Raw genomic sequence first — 17,194 nt, 5'->3', positions numbered from 1 at the left:
GGATCTCACTGATGCTACACACCAAGCGCTGAACACTAATTTTATTTATTAATAAACCCAAATAAACAGTTTTTGAAGATAGCATCAGCCTCTGCTATTATCACAGAAGACAACTCGTTCATTAATGGGCCTCTTTTTCCATGACTGTTGATAAAACAAGACTTTCCAGTAACAGAAATTGTAACCGTTGAAACGACCATTTATTTATTTTTAAAATAGTTTCCATTTCATTTTGTCATTCTGAACCAGTAGCTGCACTAATCACTCTTACCAATAGTCAGTGTTCATAGGTATCCCACAGTCTTTGAAAATATCTGTTTATTCTCTCATTTGCATTTCAGTTTTTTCAATATTGCTCCATGATGTCCTTTGGCACAGTATTAGATGACAGAATAATTTTGTCTATATATTAATGATGGACACTACAAAGCACTTTACACGAGTCAGGAAGCCGTCCAATAATAAGTCTTACAGTATAGATCCCACAGTAACGTGAATGTTCAATCACAATGCTGGTAAACTTGTAACGTCCGTCACTGGAAGGTAGGCTTGAGCATATGCTTAGATATTGATATTACCCGGTATACTTGTTCCAAAAGGGGATGAGTCCAAATGTTGGACTGGCTATGAACCACCAAGGTCCTGAGCCCCTGATACAGGGATTACAATGAACTGACTGGAGGATGCCTGTATCCAGCTGCATTTCTACAGACTCCACAAAGCACTTTCCATATTTCAGGATGGTTCAAGGCTGCGAGACATCTCCAACAACTTCCTCTGATTGTCAATGACCTTCATGTGTTGGATATAGGCCCATGTTGATGCTGGACTTCTAAAGTTCACTGAATACTCCGAACCTGTAAGAAGGAACAGCATGAAATTTGTTTTTAATACACCAAACCCTTGTTGAAAGTATTAGGACATGTGTAAAAATTCTTGTAATGATTAGGGCACCATGTTTTTCTTTATTTTATAGATTTGTAGGTTTTAAAAGATAAACTCCATAAACCATAATACAGTTGTTTAGCTACTCAGCCTCTGATAACCCAAACATGGCTCCTAAATGAGTGCATGGTTTTTTTCTAGACTTTGGCTAGTCCTAGACGCGCAGAAATATCCCCAACCATTACAGACTTTGAGAGCTTTATCAACTTTATTTTCATTTTCAGGGTTTAAAAGCAACACTGAAAATAAAGTGTTGTAAAGACATCACAATATATTAGTGAACTTATACCACACGTATATAGTAAAGCCAAAACCCAAATAATGTAACGTGCAAGTGAAACAAATAACTAACTACACACAAAACGTATGTGTAAAACCAAAACCTCAGGGGAAACAGGTAAAAGGAAGTGTGGCAAAGTGAGGTCAGCAAGGAAGGCAGAGGGACCAGCAGGTCAGTACAGGTGCACAGGCAGAATAATGAGGCACTTTCTTATTCTAGAAGTGGGGCTAAAAAGTCTCCCAGCAGCCAGCATTAGGTAGTGACAAATTACAGGGTTCTTCTGGGAGACGCCCACAGGTGGACACTGGAATGAGGTAATTACAGTGTCCATCAGTGGGTGTCTCCCAGAAGAACCTTTCAATTAATCGCCACCTAATGCTGGCTGCTGGGAGACTATTGAGCCTCACTTCTAGAACCTAGTCCAGGGCCGCAGTGACCACAACAGGTGTGTTGGCTGTTCTGCATGCTCCTGACAGCAAAACTGGAGTCTGACCATCTGATCTTTAAATCTGTGCTTGGTCATTAAATCTGAAAGCAGAGGGTCTTCAAAAAAGCCAGGGAATAGCAATTTCAAAGTAATCAATGCCAACATTTAACTTTCCTCAGTGCAGGTTTCCTAAAATGAAAAGCTCTGCTCAGAAAATATGTGGTCTGCCATTACTGATCCTCCTAGTGAAAATGCTAAATGCCTGTCTTTCTCTGGCTTCAATACTCCTGAATCATTGACCTGGAACAAACATTCCATGAATAAAGTCAGAGTGAGGTGAGAACTTCCAATGTGTATACGTGTTCTAGGCCAATGACTCAGGAATTCATCCATCAGATCACTAGAACAGACAGATAACTAGCATTTTTAGGAGGTCAGAAATAGCAGCCTCCATAATTACAGGCTTACATTAAAGCTAAACTCCAGGCAAACAGTTTTATACCTATTTAAAATACATCTACTGTGTGGGAGTTGTTTCACCTGCCAAAGCATAAGTATTTCTGTCTATCCAGTACTGACATTTACACAGCCCTGCCACATAGCAGGACAAATTTTGCTTCTTAGACTTTTCTGTACCACACTTAGGCTGGGTTCACACCTAGGCGTATCCAATATGCGCGTTTGTCGCGCGTTTCCTGTTGCACGTTTTTACTGCGATTCGCGGTAAAAACCGTGCGACAAACGCGCGTTTCCGAGGGCTACCTGGCTGTATCCCAATGGATACGCACGGAAAAAACGCCCCAAAGAAGCTATTGTACTTCTTTGGGCGTAGGGCGTTGTGTAGCGCGTTCATACTGCCTGTAATACGCCCAGGTGTGAACCATACCCATAGGAAATAATGGGATTTCGGTGTTTGAGCATTTTGCAGAGCGTAGGAACGCGCTACAAAACGCCCAGGTGTGAACCAGGCCTTAGAGCAGTATAGCAGATCACCTTCCCACCCCAGCCTGTAACTGGACAGTGAAGGAGAAGCAGCAGACTGATAGTTTAATTCCCCTGCTTTCTCCTTTTTCTTGTCAGCAAATGTAATGCAGTAGATGTGGTTTCTAGAGCTGGTCTTCCCTCTCCTAGTACAACAGAGAATGATAAGAGGCCAACTGCATACCACTGTAATTAGGGTAGAGTTGCCTTTAAAAAGCATCCATGCTTTGTTTTTTTAACAGATGCATAGCTTCATTGTTATGTATTCTCATTACTCATTCATAGCCTTTAGCTCACTCATCGCCTCTAATGGTTATAACGTGACCAAGACACACAGTATGTATATTAATCATTTCCATATTTATCCTCTGTGTGCACACTCTGTAACTCAACAATTGCATGTAAAGTACAAATTCTACCATAAGGCCATACTGTATGTTGAGTATAGGAAGCAGATCAGAGATGGCAGTACTGTAGCTGTTTTCCTAACCTGACTACCCAAGTGGACAAAAACCCTTTTTCCCGCCAAATAAAGCTCAAGGCTCAGCACCTCCTTAAATGAAGCTCAGTTAGATGATTGCATGCAATTAGTAAGTCATTTTTGCTGTGAAATAATTTTTCAAGCAAATACATCAACAGATGACATACTAATTGTGTGTATGATTGGTTGCTGCTATACAAAAAATTTACAAAAACATTTTATCTTTCTTATTAGTTATGAATTTTTTCTATAAAGAAAAGTTGGAAAAAAAAAAAGGATCAATAATTCTGTAAACTTACACGTAGAAAGACGGACTGCAGTAGCATCCTCAAGGATATGGAGAGGCCGAGATCGAAGTGGTGACAGAGGGACTGTATATAGTTGAAGAAAATGAAATAATAACGTAATATTATCCCTTTGGGAAACACGGATTTAAGTTGCACAGCAAGGTACCTTACCAGTATGTGAGAGGTGGGGATTCCAAATGTAAAATATGCAGAAATTATAATTATTACGTTGATTATCATATATGTGTGTAGATGATTTTCATAGATGGCAGTTATTTCTGTTTTACGTATGTACAGTATATCAAACTGTCTGGCATGGATACTGGGGGCTGAAAGTGTGACCAGGTACTGGGGAGCAAGGGATTTCCATGGCGGAGCATGATCTGTTCAGCCAAACTCTATACTAGAAGTAGAATCCTCCAGCAGTCAAACAGGAAGTTTATATATATAATTAATAATATATAGCATAGGATGTAAACACAGATTTACAAGTGTTTTGCCTTCAGCACTGTATCCATAAGCAATTGTACTTACTGTAGCTCTGGCTGCGATAATTGTGAAACATCCGTATGGTCTTTGCAATCATGCGCTACAAAGGTTACAAATAAATGATCATTAATTTAATACTTCAACAATATTGTATTATATATATTAAGTAATATGAAAACATAGCTTACTATGTACAAAACCTATCCATACAGTATCAAATTCTATTACATATTTACACTGTTCCTATTTCTATTAAATAACCAGCAAAACTTGCGGAAACAGTCCTATAGGAAGTACACTGTGCTGAGATGTTTGTTTTAAACAAAGATTATTTGGTTTCATAACAACATTACTCCAAACATGCCATTAAAGAAGAGCTATGAGGTGAGTGAAAATCACTCATCCTCATAGTTCGAGCCGACCTGTGACAATGAAACTGCAACACGTCGGCTCAATAGATCGGGAAGTGAGCAAACACATACCGTCGCTCGCTCACTTCTCGATCATCTCCCTACAGAGAGAGGTGACTGTCAGTCACGGTACCCTGCAGGGTTTCCCCCGAACCCCGCTCCCCGCCCCAATCCTCCAGCAGTGACTGGAGGAACAGACAGGGGAGGGAGCAGGTACAGCTGGCTCAGCCTCTAGATAGTCAGAGCCAGCTGTCAATCACGGAGCTGGGTGGATCTCGACAGTAATGTCAGGATCCCTCCTGGCTGCGGCGGTCCCAGTATACCGCAAGCTATATCTCTAGCTTTGGGTCACGGGTGGACGCTAGTATAGTTCCTCCTGTGACACTTAAGAGAACTATGGGGAAAAGCACTGACCCCATAGTTCTCTTTTAACGTATTACATTTACAATACAATGATACATGACATGAAAGTTGGTGTTTGACTTACCATTTTCTCAAAGTTTACAAGGTTGTCCAGTGTACTTCTATTACCCTCATCTATGCATACACACACACATATATATATATATATATATATGTGTGCACATTGAAAGGGGACTTTTAAAAAAAACGGGTTAATATAATTTGTTGTCAAATCGAGTCCATGTTATTTTGTGATCTATTTGATCTCCCTTCATACCCTGTACTGTAAACTGGTAGTGAATTAATTTTCACTAACGAGTTCCATGACCATAAACACCCTAGAGGAAAGATGATATTCTTAAAAATGTTGAGTCTGTTGTACCTAAATCTTTACAATGAACCAATATTTATACGAGCTTACAATAGCAGACACAGGTATTTGCCTTCTTTGCCTTTTTTGCAGACACAGGCAGTGACAGTCTAATGGAGAGACCTAATGAAAGATACCCAAACCTCTTTATTTTTTATTAAAACTGGACTGTTCCCATTGCCAACTCACACTTTGTGCCCATGCCCTTTTTTCATAACAGTTGTCCTTTAGGCTCCATTCACACATAGCAGTAGCATTTTCCCTGCAGTTTTTCGCACGAAAAATGTGCAAATGTTAACATACGCGCAAATTCTGCACATTTATGGCTATTACTATAGCTGGAACGTGTGGAATCCGCCCATAAAATAGCGCTTGGCCTATTTTGCCGGATGCGTGGTTTCGTACCTTAAAGCGAGCTCGTGTCTAGGAAAAGGAAATACAATTGTCAGTCATGCTGGAGAGTAGGCACCTCCGCCTGGCTGCATGCTGAATATTGTTATCTACAGCACCCAAGAGACACGGAACTATGTATGCTGGAATCTGCCAAAACATTTGATAACATTCTTGGACTTTATATAGTTGAAATGGTGGTAACCTACCTTTTAAAATAAGTGGAAGGAATGGAATGAGAGGTGGACTAAGTTTGGCCACAGCCAATCGATATGATCTGTGATTCCAGGAAGGATCCTGCAGAGACAAATGCATTCTATTGTCTTCTGTATAAGGCTGCAACATGCAATACACTTCTCTGCTTTTCGGTAAATTTCGGTTAAATCACATTATTGCACAAGAGTTTTGAATCATACTCTCGCAACCCTAAGAATACCTTCAATTTATTCTATACAATAAGGAATTTCTATTTGACAGGTTTTTTTTTTCTTCACCCCAAACATGGATCTCTGATCTTGATACTTCCATCATTCAATCATGTGCAAGCAAAAATACTGTTTTCTCTTTTATTTTCCTTATATGTGATTGAGTATTATATAAAGAGTGAAGATTCACCAAATTCATATTCCATTGCAAAGTAAACAGCCTATTTGGCTTTAGTACTTGAATCTTAAAGAGTCCTAAACTGTTATTTTGCTTTTTTTGAAGCCAATAATAATAATAATAATAATCCCATTTCACCTACAGCATCCTATCTGCTAGTCTATGGCAATACGTGTTCTTCTGTGAAAACTAAAATATTGCCACTGGTGTTCAACCTGGTCATTATTCCTTTTGTAGGAGACTGATTCAGATTCTCCAATTGGTTTTAAAGTAGAGAAGGCCCATATTTGTGTATGCATTAGCAGAGACTTACCATCAACCTTTCAAAGATTGAGTACAACTTCCGTGTTTTGTGTGGCAGCCGCTAAAACAGAAAAGAAAGTATTGTTCTTAATTGTCAGAGTTTAGACAAACACTTATGTCTATTAAGAAACATATACTTGAAAATTCGAAGAGCAGTGTCACGCTTTGTTTTATTACAGTTTGCCTTTACTTTACCTTTCAGTTTATATGACGTACCCTGCATAATTGATTTATTAGCTAATTTTAGACATGTACATGTCATGCATGGATTTTAACAGTTTGTATAAGCTTTATTAATAAATAATTTGCTAAAAGAAAAAAGGATTACAAATTAGAAAATATACAATTATAAAGCCAAAATAAGCACATATAATTGCTGTTATCCAAAGAGAAATGCAGTTTATTTGAGGACTAACCTATATGGTAGGTACAAAATTCCATTACTGTGTGGTGGAAATTCCACACAGTGATCACATATCTGAATGATGGGACCTAATGAGTCCAGTAGAGATGGATAGCATGAGTTCAGTGACTGGTTTTACTTGTTGGCAGGAGTTTATATCTTTTTTGTGTGTAAACTATTAGAGATATTAAAGGCTGGACTTCTGAGATCCATGCTCTCATCTGGCTTTGATCTTATCCACACAGGGCTTTAGGCTGCATCTGGGGATTCCTGCTGCACGAACCTATGGATTGTTGCAGCAGGATTTCCAGGTGTGTCCATACAGATGTGGCCACTGTGCCCATTCATGTTGATAACAGGCTGACAGCGGCCTTATATGTCAGCGGCAGTCTACATGCAATTGTACATGATACAATTACCTGCAGTTCTGGATAAATGATTGTCCCCGATGCAGACCGATTGTGTCCAGGGACAATCGTCTATCCCAAACCGCAGGTAATTGTTCCATGAGTGATTATAAGTGGAATGCTGCTGACAGATGTGGCCACTGTCAGCCTGCCATTAAAAGAGAACTACGGGGTAAGTGTTTTTCCCCATAGTTCTCTTTAGGGTCACGGGAGGACATATACTAACCTCCTCCCGTGACCCAAAGCTCATTATATAGTGGGCTATTGCTATACTGAGAGCACCACAGCCGGGATGGATCCCGACAATACTGTCTGGATCCACCCAGCTGCGTGAGTGACAGCTGCCTCTGCATATCTAGAGGCAGAGCCAGTTGTGCCCGCCCCCTTTCCCTGTCCGTTCCTCCACTCAGTGCTGGAGGATCGGAGAGGGGAGGGGGGGAATCCCTGCTGGGAGTGGTGAGTGATAGTCACCGCTCACTGCAGGGAGACGATCGGGAAGTGAGCGGATCGTCTGCATGTTTTTACTCACTTCCCAATCAATACAGCAGACCTGTGACAGCTTCTTTGTCACAGGTCGGCTCTAACTATGAGGATGAGTGGAAATCACTCACCTCATAGTTCTCTTTTAACCTGAACAGGCATCTGTAATTTTTTCTCTTGAACAGACACCCTTGTGATTCCTGCAGCAAGAATCCATAGCTTCTTGCCACAGGAATCCTTAGCCGCACGTAATATTTCTGTGTGGATGTAGCCTTAGAGTGTATGGAGAAAACAGTATACACAAAGCAAGGTAGACTATATTTTGGTAAAGCTATGATACCAAGCAGTATGTCACCATCATTGGTTAGGTAGTTATTGTAACTGCAAACATTTTTACTATTTTATGTCATAGACAATAATACAAAAAAACAGTCTTACAAATACACAATAATAATGTAATTCCTTCAAGTCAATGGAGATGTTGAAAACAAATATTGCAACTTAATGCAAACCTGTGTTCACTTTTACCTGCTAAAGTGCTAGCAGAGATGCAGTGCAGGCACATGAAGATGCCAGCATGTATACCTACACAGCTTACAGAGTACCCTGAGAGACCAAACGCATACATATAGATATATATAACATACATATCGCAACTTAAGTCATGCTTGGTCTTGCAACTCCCATTCCCACTATTGGTCCATCACAATGTTGGACAGCTTCACTGAACAATATTAGACCATCTTGATCTTTGAGACTCCCAGGGTACTCTAGCAGGCATGTGAACATACAGTATGTGTAGGCATCCACCTGTGTGCCTGCTTTACATCTCTGCCAGCAAGTGTTAAGTGAGCTCCAGTCAGTATACTGTATTTTTCATGGACGTACCTGCCATGTCTTGGACAAGCGGCTGACCGCTGTGTTACTTAGACCAAACATGACGGCAAAGAAAGAGTTCAGATTTTTCTGCTCCTTGAGGCTGCAAGACAACAACAACAAAATTAACAAGGAATTCCAGTTAGAGTGAGGCTTAGCACTTTGGACCATTTATGATAGAAGGCTTTAGGAAAAGTTTCCCAAGCTAACATTGGCCATAGACATTAGATGGCAATCAGATTTAATGGCATGACTACCAAAAAATCACTGCATGAAATGTAACAAGGTGGCATCCTGTGTTAGAGCACTACCAGGCACAAGCTTTTCTAATTTCAATTAGTTTTCCACATACTGTATGTTAATAATAAAAAAATAGGAACATGTAGATATATTTTTGGTGTTTGAACTATGTACTTGCAATGGGCTGAGTTGGTTCTCTTATGTGAGTGTCTGTAATAGTTACCTAGGATGACTTGTGATCAAAATCAGGTTCTGTTTATGTCTGTGGTTGATTCTATTATTATTCTGAAGATGCCAAGGGCCCTAAACCCCATCTTCCATCAGGGCCAAAATGATTACAGCTATGGCCCGGTTGGATATAAGCTTTTATTTTAGAAGATTTGGATATCTTGTTAGAGGTTCCTGTGAAGAGCAGTTCCAGACAAACGCAGTTGATAAAATATTACAGGACAAAAATAAATATGAAATCCAATTAGCTTGGAAATATACTGGAATCTTCCACCTTGAGTCTCTGGTCAGCCAAAGGGAATAGAAGCGTAAATGAATGAGAGATAACTTAACCTGAATTCTTGTGACTTTACTGCAGTTTACTAACAGCCTGTGCCTGGAATAGTTTTACCATTAGAAACAAGAAACACAATAGACAGATTAAAAGAGACTATTAATCCCATTGATGGAATGGGGTCCCTTACTATGTTGCCAGCTTGATGAACTTGCGCAGGAGCAGTGCCCTCCTTTCTTCATCTTGGCACAGACACACTTCAGTTGCCACCCAGAACTGGACTTCATTAAACCGCCTTATAAACCTCTCCAGATTAGCAGTTGTTGAGTTCCGGAACCTTTGCTTCCCACATGTATGAAACAGCGGCTCCACCTTAAAAGGCAAGTGCAGAAGACATCTTGAGTACAGTTCAAAAAGCAAAATCAGATCTTCCATTAAAGGACCATTATTATGAAAAATATTGTATTCTGATAAATATAAGATCTTTGCACACATAATGATAGCATTCATTATATTAATTGGTTCTTTATTTCATATGCCACTATGCTTATCAGTGCATTTACATGCAGAACAAACTGTGCAGCATAAAGTGAAAGTGACGGGGGTTGAGATAAACTATAGAACTGCCAGGATAATGATATTCTGATATTACTTCTATTTCAGGTTTGGGCTATCCAAGGATTCTAGTACAGAAACGTATCTATCTTATCTTCTGTATTATGTGAAGAACACTGTGTGATAACCGTCCCGGGCACAGTTATCTGCTGGGACAGGGGTTCTCCCCGCTGCAGCCTCACAGACTGTCATCGGTTTCTCCCTACAGGCTGTAATCGGCTGCAGCGATCTGTGTCAGTGGGGACAGATTGCCGATTACAGCCTGTAAGGAGAACCCTCCGACACTCTGTTAGCTCCCCCTCCGTGCAGTGACCCCTCCCCCTACAGTCTACTCCCTTCTCCGCGGCGTCTGCGCTCCTCTCCTGCTGACAGCCGCGCAAAAAAAAGTTAACTAAATACAAAAATAAAGTTAAATAAATAAAAAGTAAAAATGTAAAAAAATAAAGTTTAATAAAAAAATACAAAAAAAGTTTTACAAAAATAAAAAGTTAAATAAACTAAAATGAAAAATCCCACATAAAATTAGTCCCCAACACACGCATTAAAAAAAAAAAAAGATTGCAGACGGTATGGATGACGTGACTGGTGGAGCCACGCACAGCCACACAACTTTAAAAAAAAAAAAAGCACCCTCTGGGGAGAAGAACCCTGCGATAAAGGTAAGAGGGGGGGTTGCAATTTTACCATGTTACACCCTAGCAATGTGGTCCAGGCTAGTGCTAGCACAAGGATGTATAGGCAGTCAACTAGGGGGGGAGGGGGCGCAAAAATCCACCTTCGCCTATGTAGGCAAAAATCCTTGCACCAGCCCTGCCATCTGACACGGAGATTACACAGATTTTTTTTGAACTGCTGCTATAGAGAAAGGTGTGGTGGGGGAGAGCTGCAAAGGGAAATATAAGTGGGTAAGGGGTCCATTCAAGGCAAAGTGACAGAGTCCCTTAAAGTGTTGATAAAGTGCAGGCATCTGGATGGCTTGCTCTAACATGGAAAACCTCCACTGACACCATTTAGCCCTACAATACCTGGTGAATGCTCTTAAACAGGTTCCAGTCATGTTCTGTCATCTGATGAGCCAGGTCTTTTGAGCTGATGAGATCCAACATATCATAGCTACTGCTATTTGGGCCCATTTGCTCAGGAAGAGGAGTCTAAAACAACAAGCATGAACCATGGGAAGTATAAGTATAAATAAAGAATACAGATATAGAAACGTTATACATTCTGTTAAAGAGTTGCAGGGCAAATTGTCTACCCACTGAGCTATACAACATTCCATACTGTTAAATTTACTGTTGTGGCAAATATTGATCGATATAGCTTGGAAAAAAGAAGCCTATTATAAATAAAAATATAATTTTGTATCTGTCTGAGGGCCCATTCACACCAGCCCGTCCACTGAAGCGCTGATTTCTGTCTGCCAACTGCAATGTGACAGCTCTAGTAGTGTGTGTTGAATCACATACTACCAGAGCTGTCACTGTTTACATTTTTTTTTCCTTTTTTTTTTTTACAACTTTATGTGGAGTATACAATGTATCCACTGTGCTGATGTGGCAACCTGCAGTGAAATCCACTGTGCGGCAATAAAATGCAGCAGGTTTGCATTTGCGCCAAGCCCATCATACCCGCATTGTGATGTGAATAGGACACATAGAAAATAATTGTTTTCTATGGGCCGGTTCACAATGCAGATCACTGCCAGGACACATAGAAAACAATTGTCTTCTTTTTTCCCAGTGGTGACCTGTGCTGATCTAGTGCCGCACAGAGCAGGTCACCACACTATGTGTGAACGGGCCCTCAGACTAAACAATTTATAAATTCAGCACAACCAAATTGACTAATGCCAATAAAACTATGCCTTGGAATGAAATAAAGCTGCATTATTTAGGCTGTAGAGGTGCTGCAGGTGAGATCTTATATTGTGGCTCTATGATATGATATGCAGAGAGTTTCCTAGTAGAGCCTAGTTGTGGAAAGGTGTTTTAATGGTAGATATTCGCTAAACTGTAAGCAATAAAGCCAACAATCATAAGTAGGCAGTCCAGGTATAATAAAAGGCATTTTCCTCCCCTGAGATGATGTGCATGGTCACGTATGCTAGTCACATGTGCCAGAGTTCCAGGAAGTAAATGGAGAGCTAGTGATGTGCCCTTAGTAAACATGGCCACTGTCAGAAGACTAGGAAAGAAAAGAGAAATAAGATATGCAAAGGATACAAACCAAGGAATTATCTAGAAGTATGTGTTTGTAGATTGCCATTACTAGACTTTTCTAAAGGTATGTTGTTGTTATTTTAAAGATATGGATAAAGGTCCACTCTAAGGCTAGTCCCTTGACATGTAGGGTTATCTTCCTCTTTGGATCTTCTACAGTGATGGACGGTCCTCAGTGCAGGAAGTGGCACTGACCTCATAACATTAGTGGCACACCCTGCATCGAGGCTCCACTGGCAACATTGATTGCAGATTGAGAAGGCAGGCTATCGTGTCCATAACACCCTGCATTCACAGCATCATTCAGCCCAGAAGACTGAGGATATCTAGTGGTGGAAAGGAATTACTGTGAAGGGGAATACTGAAGAAGGGTATAGCAGCAAGAACCGCTTTAAAAAACAAAAATAGGGGGCTATTAACTTTTTTTTTCTTTTGACAGAGGTAAGCTTTAATTGAAGTCAAAACTTGTTTAGACTCAGGGCTGATGTCCAAAATGGATATGGGATGCTTGCACTTTTTCACACTTGTCAGATCTAAAGTCTAAAATGCTTTTTCTTCTTTATGTCTCCCTGTATTGGAACCTTTACCATTCTACTGGTATAAATGTTGGACTTTTAAAATGTTGGTAAAAACACCCGATGTTCTACTCACCAGCGCGGTCAATTCTTGAACACTACAGACGAAGAGCCTCTCGTTCAGTGCCAGGGATGTGAATACACCTGTGTCCTCATGTTTTAGACAAACTTGTTCTGACATATAGAAAATATCAAAAATCTATAAGTTAACAAATATATAGATTTTGAGAGATTTGAGTATTTGAAGAATTCTAAGAATTCTAAGAGTATATCAACGAAAATATGGAAAACAGTATTTTCAGTTAAACACATAAAAATATGCCATGTAGGAGAAGCAATTCAATGTGGTATATGGGAAAACTGCTGATGTCTGACTATCACTGCACTTAAAGAGAACTGAAAATTGGAATGAAATGCTCCTTCCTTGTATGTCCCTGACCGCGGTGGTGGTAGCACCGCATTTGTCAGTCCCCACCCTATTTAAGTAATAATTGGGCGATTGCTAAACGTATGCCATGTCTACTGTCGTTACAACTGTTGTATAGCAATGCCAATGTCTATATCATTTTGTGCGCATACGCACGATGTTCGTGTCAGTGTGTCGTTTAATAAGTACTTTACTGGTAAAATAAAAAACTTTTTGAAACTAAAAAAGAAGCTGTCACAGGTCAGCTCGATCGATCGGGAAGTAAGCAGAAACATGAACCGATATGCTCACTTCCCGATCGTCTCCCTGCAGTGAGTGGTGACTGTCAGTCACCCCCCGCCGGGATTCCCCCCTCCCCTCTCCGATCCTCCAGCGCTGACTGGAGGAACGAATGGGGAGGGGGTGGGCACAGCTGGCTCTGCCCCTAAATAGGCAGAGCCCACTGTCACTCATGCAGCTGGGTGGGTTTCGACAGTATTATCGGGATCCGTCCTGGCTGCGGCGCTCTCAGTATATCACGGTCAATAGCCCGCGATATACTGAGCTTTGGGTCACGGGAGGAGATTAGTATATATGGGGAAAAACACTTACCCCATAGTTCTCTGTTAAGGCCCCATTCACACCAGGGCATTTGGTCACGCATTGAAGCGCATGCAAATTAAAATCCCATGTATTCCTATGCGGGCCGTTTACGCAAAAGCACTGAATTGCGCATTAAAATACGCCTGTTGTTTGAAATAGTCCCTGAGCTTCTTTTGTGGCACTTATCAGCTTGTTTTGCTCCAGAGACTTCAATGGAAATGCGCAGATCAGCGTGTTTGTGCGCATTTTTTAACACGTTTTTGCAGCTCAGACTGCATTTCATTGGACAAATGAATATGAGCTGAAAATGCACCTTAAAGCGCTATTACATATACTGTATATGAACAGAAAACGCACTGAAACGAGCATTAAAACGCTCAAAATGTGCTAAAAAAACGCGTGTGAACCACGCTGAAGCGCTGTTGCACCAGTGTGAATGGGGTCTAAAGTGTTAGAAGTACTTATCTCTATAATTGTTCCTGCTCAGCAACTCAGACAACAATTAAATCAAAGCATCAGAGTTACAGTCAGGGAGCCAGTATTCTCAGTAGAGATATAATGACAGCCACTGTTAATCTTTCATCACAAAGTTTGTTGGGATTGTGGCTAGAGCTCTCTGCAGGATCAGGTGTATTTTAGCTTTTGTTTTCTAAATTATTTTTTATGGTGTTAGTAATTTAATTTGTTTCTTACAATATGGCACTCAACACATTTGTTTGCATTTTGAAACTATGGTACTTTATGTACATTATACATATTGGTTTAAAATTAAACATTTTTCTTCATTCTTTGCTATAAAATATTAAACATGTTCATAGAAGTAACTCACCTCCCATTGAGTTGACTTTCACCAGGACTTGATCTCTACTACGGCCAGTCTTTGTGGCAAGGGTTGATAGCACTTCTTGTACAGTTGCATTTACAGCAAACATATTGGACACACAAGAATGATCTGGTAGATATATGTCATACGGCACTGCAAGAGAGTATATTACACCACAGTAATCAGGTGATCAGATTACCTATGATCATTTCACTTTATTTATCCCACATAGCAAATCCACGGGTTGTTAAAACTGAATGTATGGCATTTTGGAAGACCGCAACTTATTTAGAAAAATACATTTGATATATACAAATGTGTAAGCAAAAATACTGTATTTTTATTTTCCTAGCATGTGATTGGGTATTGCAAAGTGAATTTTCACAACATTCAATAAGCTAAGGGAAGCTAAGGGAATATTCCTCTGCAAAGTGCAAATTTCTCTGTGAATAGCCTATTTGTCATTAATAAATCAAGCCTATTATATTTATTATGGATACATGATATTTGGGCGAGTACTCGTGCTCGCCCAAGTGCTCCCGATACTTATTGCAATACCGGAAATTCCAGTATCAGAAAGCCGGGCGGCGAGTCATTACACGCTGCCCGGCTTAATGACTGGCCGGGAGCATGGAGCCGGCTTCCAGGCCAAATAGTAATCCAAGCGGCATATAATGACTCACCGCCCGGCTTCCTGATTGGTCGGGAAGCTGGCCAATCAGAAAGCCGGGCAGCTAGTCATTACCCGCCCCCCCGGCTTCCTGATCGGCCAGAAAGCAGGCTTCCTCATTGCCTGGTGACAAGGGAGCATGGAGCCGGCTTCCCGGGCAATCAGGAAGCTGAGCAACGTGTAATGACTCACCGCCCGGCTTCCTGATTGGTCGGGAAGCTGGCCAATCAGAAAGCCGGGCAGCTAGTCATTACCCGCCCCCCCGGCTTCCTGATCGGCCAGAAAGCAGGCTTCCTCATTGCCTGGTGACAAGGGAGCATGGAGCCGGCTTCCCAGCCAATCAGGAAGCCGGGCCGCTTTTAATGACTCTCCGGTATCGGTGCAGCGTGTAGCTAAAAAAGCAGTATCGGTGCATCCCTAATATTTAACCATTGTTGTAAATGTTGGTTACAGCAAACAAATTAATATAGCAAGTTGTTATCATCTGTCATCTTCTAAACTTATTATCAGAGCTAGTAAAAATGTCATTGTGACTATAAGATGAATCAACACGGAATATATACACATTAAACAGCTTTAGTTATTGTTGTAATGAATCATATGTTCGTGCATACATCAGTGATTGTTAATATGTTACCATACCTTTGTCTTGGACTCGAATAGTATACGAGTTACAGGGTTGGTCTTCATCTACACTGGAAAGAAGGTTCCCATAGTTGTAAATCTGTTGAATGGAGAAAAGCCTAATTATATGGCTATGCACACTACTTTGTCTAGTGCATCCAGATGCAGAAAAACAGAATACATGTGTTGCATTGTACAAATACACAGCTCAACAGACACTTTTTGTATCTAATTGGGTGTGCAGCAGCAGCAATCATTGCAAGTTACACTTGTTACTAGTACTGCCAATTCATGAGAAGATATACAGTATATGTGTTTAAAACCATATTATCTTTATAATTTATCACAGCATCAAAAAGAGAAACTTTTAGGCTTAATCTTTAAAGTTCCACCCAATGCAGAGCTGGGTGGATGCCGTTCCCACTGCACTAGAGCCTGCTTCCGCTACCTCATCTCATAATATCACCCAAACCGCCCTATACGCTCCTCTCAAGACCTCCTGCTCTCCAGCTCTCTTGTCACCTCCTCGCATGCTCCCATCCAAGATTTTTTCAGAGTGTCTCCCATACTCTGGAACTCCCTACCCCAATCTGTCCGCTTATCTCCTACTCTGTCCACCTTTAGGCGATCATTGTAAAATCATCTCTTCAGGGAGGCCTATTCCACCTCAATATAACCGTCATTTCAGTTCTTCAATTAAATCAACCCACACATGAGCAGGGCCCTCCTACCTTCCTTTATTGAAATTGTATTGTTGACTGTATTGTCTCCCTCAGTTTTGTAAAGCATTGTGCAAACTGTTGGCGCTATATAAATCCTGTATAATAATAATAATAGATGGTGCTGTATAAGAACTCTTATAAATTAACACCTTTGTGTTTCCTCTCTTTTTATGTGTTTTTTTTTAAATACATAATTGAGAATGATTAGCTGGTAGTGGTAAGACAGGTATGTAAAATACTTTGATAAATGAGATCCTGAGTATTAATACACAAATACTTTTCTTCACTCAGATGTAGCTGTCTTTGGCACTGTAATTGATGTATTTTGATGACTAATCAGATTTAAAACTGCTGTTTTATAAGCTATATGCCTAAAATGAGTTATATGTGTTCAACTAGTGCAGAGACTAAACATAGCTAAGAGTGTAGGTTTTTATAATAATTCGCCATATTTACTGTATATTTCAACTGTATGTTTAAAACTCCTACAATTATGGTGAACGGTACATATCAGCTGACACATGCTCTTGGTATTGATTTTATATACCTTTATTTGAGGAGAGACGTTTCCATTGCTGGTCTCCAGTCTGGAATGAAATCAAAGAGAAACATAAATTTCTAGCTTACATATAAAAGGCATTAAGTGCAAAACCAGTTTAAA

The 17,194-nt window shown here is 40.4% G+C and overlaps 1 protein-coding gene across 2 annotated transcripts in view; it reads right to left on the bottom strand.

Annotated features, from left to right (window-relative positions):
- Window positions 1-339: 339 nt before the first annotated feature.
- RAPGEF3 (Rap guanine nucleotide exchange factor 3) overlaps window positions 340-17,194 on the bottom strand; it is an 87,046-nt gene continuing 70,191 nt past the window's right edge. The window contains exons 15-27 of one of the 2 annotated variants that reach the window (XM_018572957.1): window positions 17,081-17,120; window positions 15,830-15,911; window positions 14,524-14,670; window positions 12,762-12,859; window positions 10,917-11,042; window positions 9,467-9,648; window positions 8,547-8,637; window positions 6,379-6,429; window positions 5,655-5,759; window positions 4,788-4,841; window positions 3,936-3,990; window positions 3,414-3,485; window positions 340-857 (exon numbers count right to left, since the gene is read on the bottom strand). In XM_018572957.1, coding sequence (XP_018428459.1) covers window positions 736-857; window positions 3,414-3,485; window positions 3,936-3,990; window positions 4,788-4,841; window positions 5,655-5,759; window positions 6,379-6,429; window positions 8,547-8,637; window positions 9,467-9,648; window positions 10,917-11,042; window positions 12,762-12,859; window positions 14,524-14,670; window positions 15,830-15,911; window positions 17,081-17,120 — 1,225 coding nt within the window. In that variant the 3' untranslated portion in view covers window positions 340-735. Of the gene's footprint in view, window positions 858-3,413; window positions 3,486-3,935; window positions 3,991-4,787; window positions 4,845-5,654; window positions 5,760-6,378; window positions 6,430-8,546; window positions 8,638-9,466; window positions 9,649-10,916; window positions 11,043-12,761; window positions 12,860-14,523; window positions 14,671-15,829; window positions 15,915-17,080; window positions 17,121-17,194 lie in introns of those variants that run through there. The other variant, XM_018572958.1, reaches the window with a different exon arrangement.

Source organism: Nanorana parkeri, unplaced genomic scaffold, assembly GCF_000935625.1.
Source record: "Nanorana parkeri isolate BGI_ZX_2015 unplaced genomic scaffold, ASM93562v1 scaffold2186, whole genome shotgun sequence".
NCBI classification, from domain to species: domain Eukaryota; kingdom Metazoa; phylum Chordata; class Amphibia; order Anura; family Dicroglossidae; genus Nanorana; species Nanorana parkeri.
Note: the sequence above shows the minus strand (reverse complement) of the source record. Positions and strands in the feature narration are given on the sequence as shown.